This window comes from Chenopodium album, chromosome 14, assembly GCF_948465745.1.
Source record: "Chenopodium album chromosome 14, dcCheAlbu1.1, whole genome shotgun sequence".
Taxonomy (NCBI): Eukaryota; Viridiplantae; Streptophyta; class Magnoliopsida; order Caryophyllales; family Amaranthaceae; genus Chenopodium; species Chenopodium album.
The window spans coordinates 2,082,727-2,097,635 of record NC_137847.1 but is presented as its reverse complement, the minus strand read 5'-3'; the positions used below and the strand labels follow the sequence as shown (position 1 = coordinate 2,097,635).

The window sequence follows — 14,909 nt, the reverse complement described above, 5'->3', positions numbered from 1 at the left end:
TAAGTAAGCAAGTAATGCGCCCCTTTGTGGCTTACATACCTTAGATCAGCACTTGGAGACTTGGAGTAGTCAATATCACTTATCAAGGTACTATATACATGCAATGCATGCACGTTTTTTTTTTTGTGGGGCTCGAACTTGTGACCTCAAAGTCACAAGATGAGTTTCCTACTAACTCCACCAAACTTTGCTTGGTATGTAATGCATGCACAATTGTACATACTATACATGCAGTATTATTTGATTTTATTTATAGGTATGTACTGCTTTACGTAATAATACTTGTATTCTGTTTTAAGAGTAACAATGCGTTTTGTGTTTTGAGATATAATGTGCACATGTCGTCTTGTAATTGGCTTGCCATGCATCAATCGTAAAAAATTTATATTATTACTATCGTTAGTCAATAAGTATTATATTAGTCATGCATTTAGTTGATTAATTGTCTTTTATGAGAGGTGAACTATGACCCTATGTTTGTTAGGAGTCTACTAATCGATCGACCAACAAAGATCGAGCCTGGCCATTCCTAGCTAACCCTTATCTCCCAAGCGACCGCTCGTGGTGGGAGTAGATGATCAAGTTATACAGAACATAGTAGAACACTAGAGCCAACCAGCAACCACATATAGAGAATTAGATGCTTGGATTAATTGATTAAGGAGTTATTCTAGCTCGATCAAGCCTTGGAAATTAAGGATTGGAGGTAAATTAAATAAAATCAGTCAAAGTAAAGGCCGAAAGAGAAAAGAGATATGGGCTATCTAATCTATTATCTCGTTGGCCCATTCCAATTCAAAGAAGGCCTTACCGACTAATTTAAGCTCACAAACGAACAAAATATACTTATATGACTCATATATCACTCATATGAGTCATATATGTACTACTCCCTCCGTTTTTAAATACTTGTTCCACTTTTTATTTCCGACTGTTTTTAAATACTCTTGCTTCATTTTCTTATTTGAAAAACTTTAACAATTTTTAATTCACTCATCTCAATTAGAAAATTTATGTGATCACTTTGTACAACTGAATTACAAAACTTAAATGATGGTCATTATATCTTACTATTGTAATTGGTATAGTTTAAAGCAAGACAAAATGAAATGAAGACAAGATGTGTGAAATGGGGAAATCTTAAGACAAAATGAGACAAGGAATGTAAAAAAATGTAGTACATGCATTTTTTTTTTCTCGAGAGATTCATAAAGGGGAGATGTGTAGATGAGATCTGATCCCAGATAAGTCGATCTTATGTACTATCCCTCAAGACATTTAACAAACTAGCTAGCTAGTTGGTAACTTGGTATCCACAATGTAGTACACTTATAAACTTGATCTTTCTACAATAACCGTTTACAAAAATTGTTGCCAATTATTTAGAAATTGCTGAAACGTGGACAATATCGATTGGGCAAGTCGCGTTTTAGTGGGACCACAGGGAGATTATCACAGTCGCAAATCTCAATCACAAAACCATCTGGGTCATGGAAGAAGAGCTGATCAACGTGAATTCCACCTTCAATCACCCTGTTTTTAACATGTTCTATTTGCATCTCGTCTAGCTTCTTTTCTACCGTAGCCATGTTTTCGCACTGCAATAACGTCATTTCATTTTGTCAATGTGTGCGTAATCATGCATTGTAGTAACTCTATAGAACATTTTTAGTAGTTAACGTTAAAAGCTTAACATACCATAAAATTGTACATTAACAAGTGTGGAATTTAAAAATATAACGATATTTAAAAAGCATAAGTTGTATGTCAAATTTTGTAGTTGTAGTTATAACCAAAATTTCAAACCAAATTCAGAGAACATAATTGAAAGAAAAAGAAAATGAAAGGGAAAAAAAGAAAAGAAACGTACTATGAAGGAGATATGATTGTCCTTGGGATTAATCACTTTAACATCCAATTTGCCATTTGATTCATCATTGCACTCTAGCAAATGAATACCAATACCATAGTTAAACAACCTACAACAACAAACAACAATAAGATGAACCAACAAATTAAGGTCAATCAACAAGTAAACTTAAAATTCGAGAAGACAAATGATGCACTTATAAAGAGAAATGTTTTTTTATGCTTACCAAGCACCGGGAAAATCTAAAGACCCTGGCCGTCTAATTGAAATAAACCCAAGGACATTTTGGTAAAAATCAAGAGATTTTTCAACAGAACGACACCTGATTGAAATGTGATTTAAGGATATTAAACGAAGAGGATTCTCTATGTTTTCTATCGTCATGATATGTTCTTCTTCGCACGTTGATTCAACCATGTACTTATATGTAATATAACACTAATCTAAGAAAAAGAAAATCAAAGAATTAATGGTGTTTCGTATGAGTAGCAACCTAAGAATTTATAGTATATATAGAATGAAGAAGTAAGAATCAAAAGAAATTAATTGATGCTTTGACAATGTCTTATGTACGTATGTAGAGGAATACATGTTTTATACGCCGGTCGAAAATATTATAAAAATAATAATGATTAATTCACGTAGATATCCGCGTTGGAAATCTAATAAGCTAACCAGCTGTTCCCATTGGATCGACATGATTACATGATCTGTTTTGATTAAATTATTTTCTTTATCAAAACTTTAATTTAGTGTAATTATACTTATAAAATAAGGACATGGCTTACACATTCAAATGACTATAAGATAATTAACTTATCTTAAACGTTAACTAGTTTCGTTGACATGGTCTCGTCTTGTGTGTGGTCAGCCACACCGTGTGACCATTTATCAAAGAACAAAGTAACTTATATAAAACTGACTAAGTAACCCTGTAATACTAACTGAGTAACTTCTATAATACTAACTGAGTAACCTTATAGTACTGACGAAGTAATTACCCTTTAACACTGACCAAGTAATCCCTATTATACTAACGAAGTAATCCCTGTTATACGGTGTGACCAGCTACATATAAATGTTTGTGTTCATGTAATCATATCATTTCTTAATAATGTGGTGGCATAGGAAGGAGAATCGATTGTGACACATTACTTTCGAGTGCATAGTAAACATTGTGCATTCCTGTCCTAATTTGCAATTAAAGTATGTCATACGTTCATAGAGAATATACAGAGAGCAGTTTGTTGAAGAGGCGCATAGCACTGTAGCACTACTTCTAAAGAATGGCTCGACTAAAACCTATTAATTGTCAAGCTAGATTAACTAATTCGCAGATCACGTTTATCAAAGAGTCAACGGCCAACTAAATCACCAAATTTGTTCGAAGCATAAAAAGAAATTTAAGAAGTTTTTAAAAATGATTATCAAAATTTTAATATGTAATCTCTAACAATAAAATGAAAGGACAAAAAAATTACTCCCATAAAAAAATAGTATAATGCTATAGGGCTGCATATAAGCATTTAATATCCTTCCTGTTTTAGTATTACGTTGGGAATTTATCGACAATTCACGAATAAATTGGTGTAATAAATGTTTATTTATTGTCTATTATTTTCACTTTTAGCTTCTTATTTAAGGGCCGCATATATCTTTTTTTTAAAAAGATATATAAAACTATATGCAAAATAATTTACTTGCATTATTATAACTTCATTGTTAGCCAACAAACAAGAAAATAAATGTACTGTTTTATTCAAAACAAGTCAAATATAAAGTACGTATACTTTGTTGTTTCAGTTCGGTTTAATTGTTAAAATCCGATGATATTTTGGTAAAATTTAAGGGACCAATTTCAACAAGCAACATATGCATGATTGAAATGTAATATGACGAAGAGAATTGTAGACATTTTCTTTGTCATAATAAGTTCTTCTTTTCATGCTATCTCGACTACATATAATCACAAACATTATAATGATTAGCGTTGATAAGACTTACTTAATAAAAACTAAATGTAGATAATATATTTATAAGAAAATTTACTGTAGATGTTTGACTATGTGAACAAATCAGCAAAAAAAAAAAAAAAAAAAAAAAAAAAAAAAAAAAAAAGGTAAAAAACTACTATAATGCATGTTATACACTCAATGGACATAATAATTAAGTAATAACAAAAGTCAAGTCTAATACAAGTAAATTTCCCACGTTAATGATGCGAGATTGCGAGGGATACAGGTATTCACGTAATCAAGTTGTTTCTTTTATACTCCATGTTATCTACGTTCATTTTGTTTAATTAATAATCAGTTAATCACAACCCTACTAAACACAAATATATCCAATATAATGTTTCATATTGTTAAATTTTCATAATGCTCAATAATTCATTTAAAACTAGGATAATTGGAACAACATATAACTCCAAAAAAAAGTTTCATCTAAAAAACAATTGATATTTAAAACCTCCCTACTTAAATGGAGAGAGCTCTCGAACTCCGTCTGTTGAAATCCATTGTTGCCCACTTGTGAGTGTCTCACATTGGAGAAAGTGGAGAGGTGATTTTACTTTATAAGGTAGATGGGTAACTCCTATTATTGCCAATTGGTTTTGGTATGGAAGCTCCCTGACCTTGTTTGTGGACCAAACTCTCCTCCTCCTTGTTCGGGTTGCCTAGGCCCGTTTCATATTGTCTCGAAATTTAACACCGTCAATTATCTCATGTTATAAATGTACGAAATTAATGGTCCAATGGATATTATTAGATTTTTAATTCTATTTACTACTAGCATAAGTATATAAAAGATGTTAATTACTCCGTAGTAAAAATATTATTTCTTGTGATTTTTATTCGAATGTTAGGTGACATTCAAACCTTTAATTTTAATACAGCAGTTAATACATAATTAGAGTTATTATTGCTTAATTGATTACTTAGAGTAGGAGTATCAAGAGTGAAAGTTTGATTAATTTTTCTATCTGGATCACTATATATCTTTGTGAATTGTGGCAGAGCACTACTTCATTTCGTAGCTTTCCAAGATTAGTTCAACTTAAACCTTAATTTCAACTTTCAAGATCAAGCAGACGGCTGATCACGACTGTTAAATGTTAATTAAAAACAAGTACTAAATTTGTTAGAAGCATAATACTAAATCAATCAAAGTAAGCTATAAATTTGTGGTGGGTTAGCTACTATGAGTACAATCTATTTTACTTTGGAATACAGCAGAATATGTGTCCAATTAATTGATTATCAGCATTAGTATTACCTCCGTTCCTGAAAGTTCAAATCACTTACTATTCAAGTGGTCAAAACAAAAAAAAATTTGACCACATTTTATGATTTATACAATCAAAATAAATTAACAAGTTTGATCTTATTAGATTCCCCTTGTAAAATTTTCAATTATCAACATCTTAAATTTTTTTTTAACACATAGCGTAGCCGAAGTTATTAATGGTCAAAGTTATTTATTGGAGACCGTGCAAATGCAAAGTGAGTCAAACTTTCAAGAATGGAGGAAATATAAAGCCACTGAGCATTTTAGAAAGATGGTCCGATCCTGTGAGCCAAATATCTTGTAACGTGTTTTGACTTTTGAGACATAATTCGATAGTTGCACAAACAATAAGCTTAAGCACAGAAACTAGAATTATATCCTTGCAAATAAACATGTTTTTACCATGAAATCACATTATGTCGATCATCCTTGCGCAATTTAAATCACATCTCTCTATATATATTTGTGTAATTATGTTATCTATTTTCTTAAGTTTTTTGAAGGTGAATTATGAACTGCTCTTGTTCGGAACTGTTAAACTACTAAGCAATAAAACAGAAATTACTTATCTCTTGATGCGTGAACCAAAGTGACAATAGCCGCGTCGTGGAGAACCACTGACCTAATAGACGATTCTGCGCTACCTCCCGGTGCAGTAGACTAGAAGCGGTCGCCCTCCAAGATAAGCACGGCGCCGGAGTTTATGTGCACTCACAAACCCGACTGGAACTCAGAATACTTGCCCAAAAAACAGAACAGAAAGAACTCGTGTTTAGATAATTTTAGAGAAGAGAGAAGACTGATTGTGTTGTTGTATATTTTACTGGGAAAAGCAACAAGTATATATATAGGCAGTAGAAGGGAGACAAGAAGCATAAAACGAGGAAAGAATCTGGCTAAGAAAACGACCAGATTCATTAAGCCAGTCAACAACAGAAGCAATAGACAAGGAATTGAATCAGTCAGCTATAATCAAGGGATTAATGACTGATTAATTCCGTAACCCCAACAGTCAGAAAAGAATAATCCTAACAGACAAAAAGGAATATTCTGTTTAACAAAGAAAAGGAAATAAAATTTCTCTAAAAAAATAACAAGGACCCACGCCCGCGCATCGCATTCCCCAAGTCCCAAGGCCCGACCCGGCTCGGCGCGCGCGTGTGTGGAGTAACACTTACCTCCCACTCACTCAACTAAGCAATGTTAAGACATTAGAATATAAAAACAAGAAAAAACCTTTTCCCCCAACCAATGTGGGATTTTATCCTTTCATTTGTTTTTTCCCTCTATCTTGTTTTTCCCCAACTCTCTTATTTTATATCAAGAACTTCCAACAGGAACTATATATAACCTACAAGTATAAGTTTTTTACAAAAATTTTATGGTGCAAAAGAGAGTCAAATCACAAAGGAAAATAAAAAGTAATTGTAAATAATATTGGGCATAACTACCTCTACAATATCATCACGGAAAATACAACCAATTACCGAAAGAGTGTATCATTCCTTTATTCAAATTATCAATGCATTATATTACAACGGAAATCCTTTATCTTATACAACAACATGAGTCACCAAGGCAATGTGAATGTGGAGCTTGCGCCCCTCCACAGCTTGCTATACATTCTCCGTCTGAACACCCTGGATCTGGTGTGCAACGCCCACCTACTCCAAGTACTCCGATTTCTTGAGGTAACCTTGAGCTCGTAGCACTAATTCCTGGTTTCATAAAAAAGAAACTAAGTACTCGATATAAATATATAAGTTATGGTAAAATTATAATCCTTGTGATGATCAATTAATTAAGTAATTACTTTTTCTAATATAGATGATAAAATTTGCATAGTTAATGTTAAAAAAAAAAAAAAAAAAAAAAAAAAAAAAAAAAAAAAACTAAACTTTAGGCTCTATCTTGCACTTACCACATGATAAAATAACTAATAGCACCAACATGAGAGTCATAAATGATGTTTTTCCAGCCATTTGTTAAATAAGATTAGTATAGTTTCTTATTATAAAGGAGGAGGATGGAGAAAATTTAGTATTATAGGAGATGTGATGAGTATGTTGTTTAAACTTTGTTTTGGCTATTTATATACTTGTAATTGTTGTTTATGTTATCTGTAGTTGTAAATCTCTATGATTTTCTCCCTAAAAAATTTAAATCTCTTTATGATTTACTGTCTAATATATGTAAATATCTATGATTTACTCCCTAAAAAATTTAAATCTCTTTATGATTTACTGTCTAATATATGTAATTCTCTTATGATTTACTCCATATCTAGCTACTTTATGCAGTATCCTTTTGAATCTTCGCAAATTGAAAATCGCATTTGTAATATCCTTATAGACCCTCACAAATTCAAGATCATGATCCGTAATATCCTTTTGGACCTTCACATCATGATCATCACCTATATCAGTAATATCCTTTTGGACCTTCACAAATTATTTGTAATATCCTTTTGGATGTTCACAAATTCAAGATCATCATCTGTAATATCATTTTGACAATCATGATTTCTTTCCCAATTATTAAATGAATTATTTTGAACTAAAAATACTACTTCTTTTCGTTGGTTTATCTTTAATCACAATTTATCAAATTGAAAATTAGTTACGAATTGGAGTATTTTAATTATAAAAAAAATGATGATCATATATATCCTTGAGTATGTAAAAACATCTCTAAATGACAATCTAATAATTGATTGTTAAGTGCATGACAAACACATCTCTAAATGACAATCTAATAATTGATTGTTAAGTGCATGACAAACAGCAAGTGTGAGTATTGTTTCTACTATATATATATATATATATTGTAAACCAGTGGCAAAACCATATTGAAAATTAGTGGCAAAACTATTTTTTTTTAAGGGGCTTGGCGTAATATATGTAGTAATATTTCTCGTATAAAAAATAGTGCGGAGTTTATTGAAACATCAAAAAAGAATGAGACTAAAAAAAAATATTAAGGAGAAGCTTCTAACTAGGAGCTAGAAAATGTTTCTATATTCTCACCCAAAACCTACTCATTTATTGTACAACTAACATAAATTATCACAACATTTATTAAATAACTAAAACCAATGCAAGGGGTAGCCAAGACCCACCTCAACCCCCCCCCCCCCCCCTCGTTCTGCCCATGTTGAAAACTAAAGCAAAGAAATTTCAGTCAATAACCCAAGTGTGCTATTCTTCTTATCGCCAATTGATTTTAGGATGGAAATCTCGCTTTAGGTCCTGTTTGGCAAAACTAATATGTAGTACAAGGTAGCTGACAGAGTAGCGAGTAGCTACTAATTAGTAGTGGGTAGAAAGGTTAACTGTTAGAGTACTGAAAATCTGTCAATTAATAATAGCTAGCTAGATATTAGCTGTCAAAGTAGCGAGTAGAGGTTAGTTGTCAAAGTAACAATTGATAATATGCATGTGACAAGTTTAGCGTTTAAACCTTAAAATACGTACATATTGTTTAGAAAAGTAACCAAATTTTGACAAACAGAACTTAATTTTTATTCTAAAGTAAAAAATTCAAACTCTTTCACCAATTTATATATATATATATATATATATATATATATATATATATATATATATATATATATATATATATATATATATGTATATGTATATACACACACACATTATCTAACAAAAGAATCCACAAGAGGCACCACAACTTCTCAATGACCTAAACGTTAATTCACAAATTCTTGTATGAGACGGACTTTAATATATTTATTGTAAATGGGTAAATGTTACCTAAAAAGTATTTAAACTTACCCTTATATACTACTCCTTATAAAAATAACCATATTTAAACCTAAATTTTACCTTTAACAAACACTTATAATATACTTGTATTAGATTAAGCATATTACACATCAGTCTTTATAACATGCATTGTTTAGAAAATAGTAAAAAAAACACATTAATAAGATACAATCAAACTTATTACTCCATCCGTTTTAAAATACTTGCTATATTTTTCCTGGGCATGTATGTTAATGCTAATCCTTGATCAATAATATCATTAATTATCAATAAGTATAAATTCTAACAATTGAAAATTAATAATTTTTTCATCGAGACGATCCCAACGACTATTTACAAAATTATATTTCTTATTATGTATAAATTACAAACATTAGTCAAACCAGATCAAATAAATAGTGCAAATTACAGAAATGAAACAAATATTAAAAATAAGGGAGTAAAAATTTACCTTGCACCAATTTTATTATTACTTTTTTTACCAAATTACCATACAAAGTATCTCAAATTAACCGTCTTTCAATAAAATTAACGAAATTCCATTTTTCACCGGCTCATTGATGTTAGTTAGGGCTCAGTTGCAGTTAAGCTGTTAAGGTCACTTGATGTGCAAAATCTCCCCTAAAACCACAAAACTCCGGCGAAAGCTCAACAATGGCGGACGGAGGCGACATGGAAATCTCTCTCGACAAACTCCCTATCAAACGCCTCGAAATCATCGAAGAATCCGGCGCCGAACGCTTTTCCCCGTACTTTCTCTCTCCTCCATTTATGTAATAGCTTAATTTGACCTAATTTTTTCTGCAATTTTTGGTGATTTTGATTTGAAATTGTGGAATTTTTTCAGCGAAATTGAATACGAAGAGAAAACTGTGAACTTGATTCGGCGAATCGACTTCGCTTGGGCGTTGGAGAGAGATGCGAAGAAGCAGAAGCAGACGAAGGAATCATCTGCACCGTCCACGTTGCAAGGGGTGATTGAGAATTTGAGATTGGCTCATCAAGAGCTCTCTGTCATCATTGATCTAATTAACACTGTAAGCTCCTTTTACTACGAATTACACTGATTTTATTCTGAGCTGAAATTGTGGTTTTTGGTGATAATGTTAAGTAGTTTTTTAACTGTAAATTTTGAATTTTGAATTTTGAATTTTGCGCTAAATTTGTAGTTTATTGATGCAAAATTGAGGTTTTATGAAGTTATGTGAAGTGTGAATGCTGAATTTTGTAGTTGGGAGTGTTTTGGTCTTTAGAGTGTGAAGTATGTTTATTAAGATGCAAAATTGATGTTGTATGTAGTATAAATGATTGATTTTTATAATTGTGAATGTTTTCGATGCGAAGTCAGTTGATTAAGATGCAAAATGAGATTTTATTTTTGAAGTATAATCATTCAGTATTAAATTGCAAGTGTTCAAGAATCATGATGAAAGTATTGTAGAATGAGGATTCAATTTGAGCTTGAATATCAGAGTTTTTTTTGGAGCGTAAAAGTTATTTGTCCTGCCTTCCTTGAGCTTTTTCATTGCCATTGCTTCTCATCCACTTTTGAGTTCTTGGACATGAAGTTGGCCCTTCTTGGAGAGAATTGAAAATGGGATGATCATTTGAGGTTTACTTATTGAACATGGTGTTAGTTTACTGGAAAAGTTTTTGTAGCTCAATTAATGAAATTTTCTATCTAACATCGTGGCTGTTAACAATGTTGCTCTAACCCAAGGTGGGTGACCATCAACTCATAGTGGTTTAAGAAATTTTATAAGATTATAATTGGAGCTAGTTTGCTATTTTTTTTTTTAGTTTTTTTATTTGAGGGACTATGTCATTTCTTTTGCATAATTACCCCAAAATTGACATTTTTATATTTTTAATCATTGATAAGCTGCTGAAGTGCTGAGTATTCTCTCATTAACTTGAAAACTTATGGAAATTCAGATGCAAATATTGGGGGAAACTTTGTTATGTCCTAGTTGTTTTTGGCTTTCAAATAAATGTGTTATTACCTTAATTTTGATTAAGGTGAATTATTTGGCATTTAAGTACGGGTGAGTTGTGACGATATCAACACTTTGTTAGAACCTTTTACTGTTTGCTTCTGGGATAGTGTGGTTTTCCTGAATACTGCTTTAATTTATGTCTGTGCTAATCAGGAATATTTCAGCTTGTTATTCCATTTTTTTCCACATATCTTATTTGGGGCAAGCTTCATTTTGTAACTTGTCTTATCGAAAGTGCTGATGGGCAAATCTTGGCTAATTGTTCAGGTTGAAGCTAATGATGCAGTTACCGTGGCTCATATGAATAGGCCAAAACCATTGCCTAATGAAGCCTTGTCCGACCTTGCAATATCTGCTGCAAATAAGCTGCAGTGTTTTCGGGTATCGTCCTTGTTAGACTTATTGTATCTTTCACCTTACTCTACCAATACCCCCTTAGTGTGTATGTTACTGCAACTTAATACTTTTTCCCTGCTTAAAATAGAAAGATGTATCATAATAGTTCTATCTTGAGGTCTAAAATTGCAGTTTGCATGAACATTTTCTCTTAGTTGCTTTTGGAATAAAATTTTAACCTTGCCTCCCTTGCAGCATCTCAGTAAGTACTTTAAGCAGTCTGCGAAATCCTTGGAACATCAGATTGCCAGGGAAGCAAGATTCTATGGAGCTCTCATTCGGTGAGTATGCAGAAGTGGATACTCTCTCTTTCCTTATATACTTGTATTTTGATAAGATATAAATTGATGCCTTATCATGCCAATCTGTTGCATTGCAACTCTCATTCAACATTCAATACCTCACTTTCAGTTCATCTCTACGTGCCTTGTCTACTATCTAGCATACATTCTTGTGGTATCTACTATCTAGTCACCTTTCTTCCATGTCCTTGTAGCCGAGCTTTGACACTGTTTGGTGTTTCCACTTTCCATTATCATTCTCCTGTTATATTCATAAGATTTGTCTATGTTTACTACGTCTTCTCTGCATTTATTGTGTATTATACACACTATGTTTAATTTCCTTAAGGTTTGCATTAATTGTTAGTGCTTCTGACGATAAGTATAGTAAATCAATAAATATAATTTGATGCAACATCTAATATATAATAATTTGATGCTATGACTAACCCTTCTTTCCTTGGTGTATCTTCATAGGCTTACTTGTTCATTGCTACTTTTCTGTTTGTCTTCATTGGATTGTTCATCCTTTCACTCTGACAAGCTGACAGTTTGCAGCAGAATTGGAAAGTCAAATGGCATCGTTTGGCAGCAAATGCTCCTGGTAGCGATGGCTTCTTGATTGATCTCTCCAAGAACACAGCACATGAGCAAGCAGCAGTTGCCAGAGCTCCTAAGTTTTCTATGGTTCGTGTGGAGCACGATTCATCTGGCATGCTGGCTGTGAATTTGCCTAAAAATTCATGTCGTTCTTTCCACTTTGGTTTTTTGGATGCTCATTCAGGTGATAGTCCAGAAGGACTTGGACTTGGGCGAATGAATTCTGGTTCCGTTGATGAATCTTTAAGTGAAGCTAAGAAGGATTCTAGTGATGATGATCGTATACGAGAAACACATACAGTCCTTTGCAATGCCCATAGGGCCATATTTTATGAACAGGTAGATGTGAACAATTTACTACCCCTTATTGGAGCTTCTTAACTTTTCACCATGTCCTTCCTTTTTTGACATGCCTTGTTTCTGCTTATAGGTTTTTGAATTAGTTAGCCGTGAATCCTTCAACCCATCTTTGGGGGTAAACGTGACTGGAATACGAGAAAACTATTTGGAACTGAGCATAAAGCCAGGGGTATCTGTTTTCGTATCGCTAATGCCATACAATCAGGAAGATCAAGGTAATGATAGCAGTGACACTAAGAATGTGGATGATTTATCTAAAGTGTCAAGCCTGGTGGAAACCAAGCAAAACATTGAACTAATGTCTGGACACCCCAACCACATCACTTATGAAATATATCTGCAACAGCTTTTCCGTGATGAAATATATGGCAAAGTGAAGCACCAACCACACTTGCCTGGTAAAGTTCAGTCTAATCACCAGCCTAATGATGCTGTGGGGCTTGTGAATCATTTCTGCCTTTCTTTGGCTCACCGAATCTTCTCAAGCAAAGTTCTAAAAAAGTTGGAAAACCTGGTATTGGCAAATTTGAACTCTATTGCATTAGTTTTGTCAACTGAAATAGGAATTGTATATCTGACTTGTTTTTCTCTTTTCTTGCTGAATTTCCGTTTTCATCTATTAGGCTACAAAGATTCCGTATCTCCAGCTTATTTCACAACCTACCTGGCATTCACGGACTTCTTCTTGGGCACTGTCTGTGAAAGTTCCCAAAGCCATACTTAATGCGCAGTCTCAGGCATGGAGTTCAGATGAAGATCAGATTAAAGATAACAAGTTACTATTTCAGACTAGGGTGGTGGTGAAAGATGATAATATTAGCATTGAAGGGGGAGGTGCCCCTAATGTTGTTGGTTTGTTTAAATGTAATCCTGAGGCAATGGGATCCAAGAACAGATTCAATTGTGACTTGGTAGATCTCCCTATGGTGCTTCTGTTGCAGGTAATCTTATACTCCGTAGATGTTTAAACTCTTGCTGGAGTGACTACTGAGTACTAGTTTTTATCTTTATTATTTATTTATTTATATTGTTTTGAATTTGAGATGTGAACTTGTGGTTGAGGGTGTTTTGGGTTTGAATGACAGATAGCTAGTCAGATCATATGCTGGCTTCACGAGGAAGCATTGATGGTGGGTATAAAAACACACCAGGATTTTCTCTGCCTTTTCTTGGAGCTTGAACAAGGTGAGACTCTGAGCCTGGTCGCGCATGTTGATCCGGAGGATGCACTAGGATGCATCTCCTGGTGGCTGACTGTGGAGGATGGCTCTACTCAGGAGCGTAAACTTCAGGCAGATCTTCCTGATGGTGAGTCTCCTTCTAGACGGTTTTTGGGTCACTTGTCTTTGGATACATTGTACTCTACATTAATGGATCTTGTTAGTGTGTGCACCGTCAGTGTTAACCATTAAATCTGGTCTAGTTTTGTTTCATATATCAATCAATGAAAATGTATACTGGTATCCCTGTGTTTTAAGTGTTTAGCTGCAAGTTATGGCCTACGGCCTATGAGAAATGTACGTGAATTGAACAAATCAAATTTCACTTTACATTTGGGTTGGATGCCAGAATAAGTTACATATTTCATGGTTACATAATGTATGATTAAACAATGGAAACCAAACATCAATGATGGAAAGATATGTTAATGAAGCGTAGTCAATGTTTTTGCTTCATTGTTCTTTTATGATTACTCTTCCTCATTTTTCTTGCAATTTTCTATTACTTGTTGATTCAGTTTACAGTTTTATTGCACAATCACCGGTTCTTAAGGAAATTAAGTGTCCTTAGTTCCATTCTGCTGTTGGATAAAAGAATTGATTGTGATTCACTGATTCCCCCCCATAATTACTCTTGCTGTTTGTTGAGGCTCAAGTCTGAAAGAAAATGCCAATTTTTAATTTTTTTTAAATTTATTTTTTTATTTATTTTTAAAAAAATTAAAAAAAAAAAAAAAAAAAAACCAATTAAAAAAGTTCAGTAAACCAAATCTGTTCCGCTTTTTGATAGATTTCCATGGTTCCTTCAACCATACTTGTAAATGGATGAACAAAACTTTCAAAACACAGTTTTACTCTAGTAGAATAAATCTGCTTCCCAGCAAACTCATCCATTAAACTTGTTTCCCTGTCTGCTCTTGTGGTTTATACCAGGCTGTTAAACCATTATGCTCCTGGGGAAAAAAAGTTAAGTCACTCTGCTATAAACCAGAGAATTTCTTCTTCTTTCGTAGATTGCAACAATTCCTTATACAAACCAAAAATTGCATTGTCTAAAATGTACATATACAAATTTTCTTGTTCGAGATTAAGGGGAGAGAGGAAAGGGAATCAGA

The 14,909-nt window shown here is 33.0% G+C and overlaps 2 protein-coding genes across 2 annotated transcripts; one reads left to right on the top strand and one right to left on the bottom strand.

Annotated features, from left to right (window-relative positions):
• Positions 1-1,337: 1,337 nt before the first annotated feature.
• LOC145578515 (glyoxylase I 4-like) lies at positions 1,338-2,318 on the bottom strand. The gene is made up of 3 exons (XM_081635825.1): positions 2,097-2,318; positions 1,871-1,979; positions 1,338-1,598 (listed from the first exon to the last, which is right to left on the bottom strand). Exons 1-3 carry the CDS (start codon positions 2,285-2,287, stop codon positions 1,383-1,385), a joined length of 516 nt encoding a protein of 171 aa, XP_081491951.1. The 5' UTR covers positions 2,288-2,318; the 3' UTR covers positions 1,338-1,382.
• A 7,201-nt stretch (positions 2,319-9,519) lies between these two features.
• Positions 9,520-14,261, top strand: LOC145578514 (mediator of RNA polymerase II transcription subunit 17-like). The gene is made up of 8 exons (XM_081635824.1): positions 9,520-9,689; positions 9,788-9,977; positions 11,205-11,318; positions 11,529-11,614; positions 12,166-12,553; positions 12,645-13,088; positions 13,198-13,515; positions 13,660-14,261. Exons 1-8 carry the CDS (start codon positions 9,595-9,597, stop codon positions 13,984-13,986), a joined length of 1,962 nt encoding a protein of 653 aa, XP_081491950.1. The 5' UTR covers positions 9,520-9,594; the 3' UTR covers positions 13,987-14,261.
• Positions 14,262-14,909: the final 648 nt, after the last annotated feature.

Excerpts from the sequence above, each read along its gene's own strand:
- LOC145578515 (XM_081635825.1), bottom strand. The coding sequence starts at position 2,287 with ATGGTTGAATCAACGTGCGAAGAAGAACATATCATGACGATAGAAAAC. Across the intron at positions 1,980-2,096 it reads TTAGATTTTCCCGGTGCTTG|GTTGTTTAACTATGGTATTG; the intron begins GTAAGCATAAAA and ends TTGTTGTTGTAG. Across the intron at positions 1,599-1,870 it reads ACAATCATATCTCCTTCATA|TGCGAAAACATGGCTACGGT; the intron begins GTACGTTTCTTT and ends ACGTTATTGCAG.
- LOC145578514 (XM_081635824.1), top strand. The coding sequence starts at position 9,595 with ATGGCGGACGGAGGCGACATGGAAATCTCTCTCGACAAACTCCCTATC. Across the intron at positions 11,319-11,528 it reads ATAAGCTGCAGTGTTTTCGG|CATCTCAGTAAGTACTTTAA; the intron begins GTATCGTCCTTG and ends CCTCCCTTGCAG. Across the intron at positions 13,089-13,197 it reads TAAAAAAGTTGGAAAACCTG|GCTACAAAGATTCCGTATCT; the intron begins GTATTGGCAAAT and ends TTCATCTATTAG.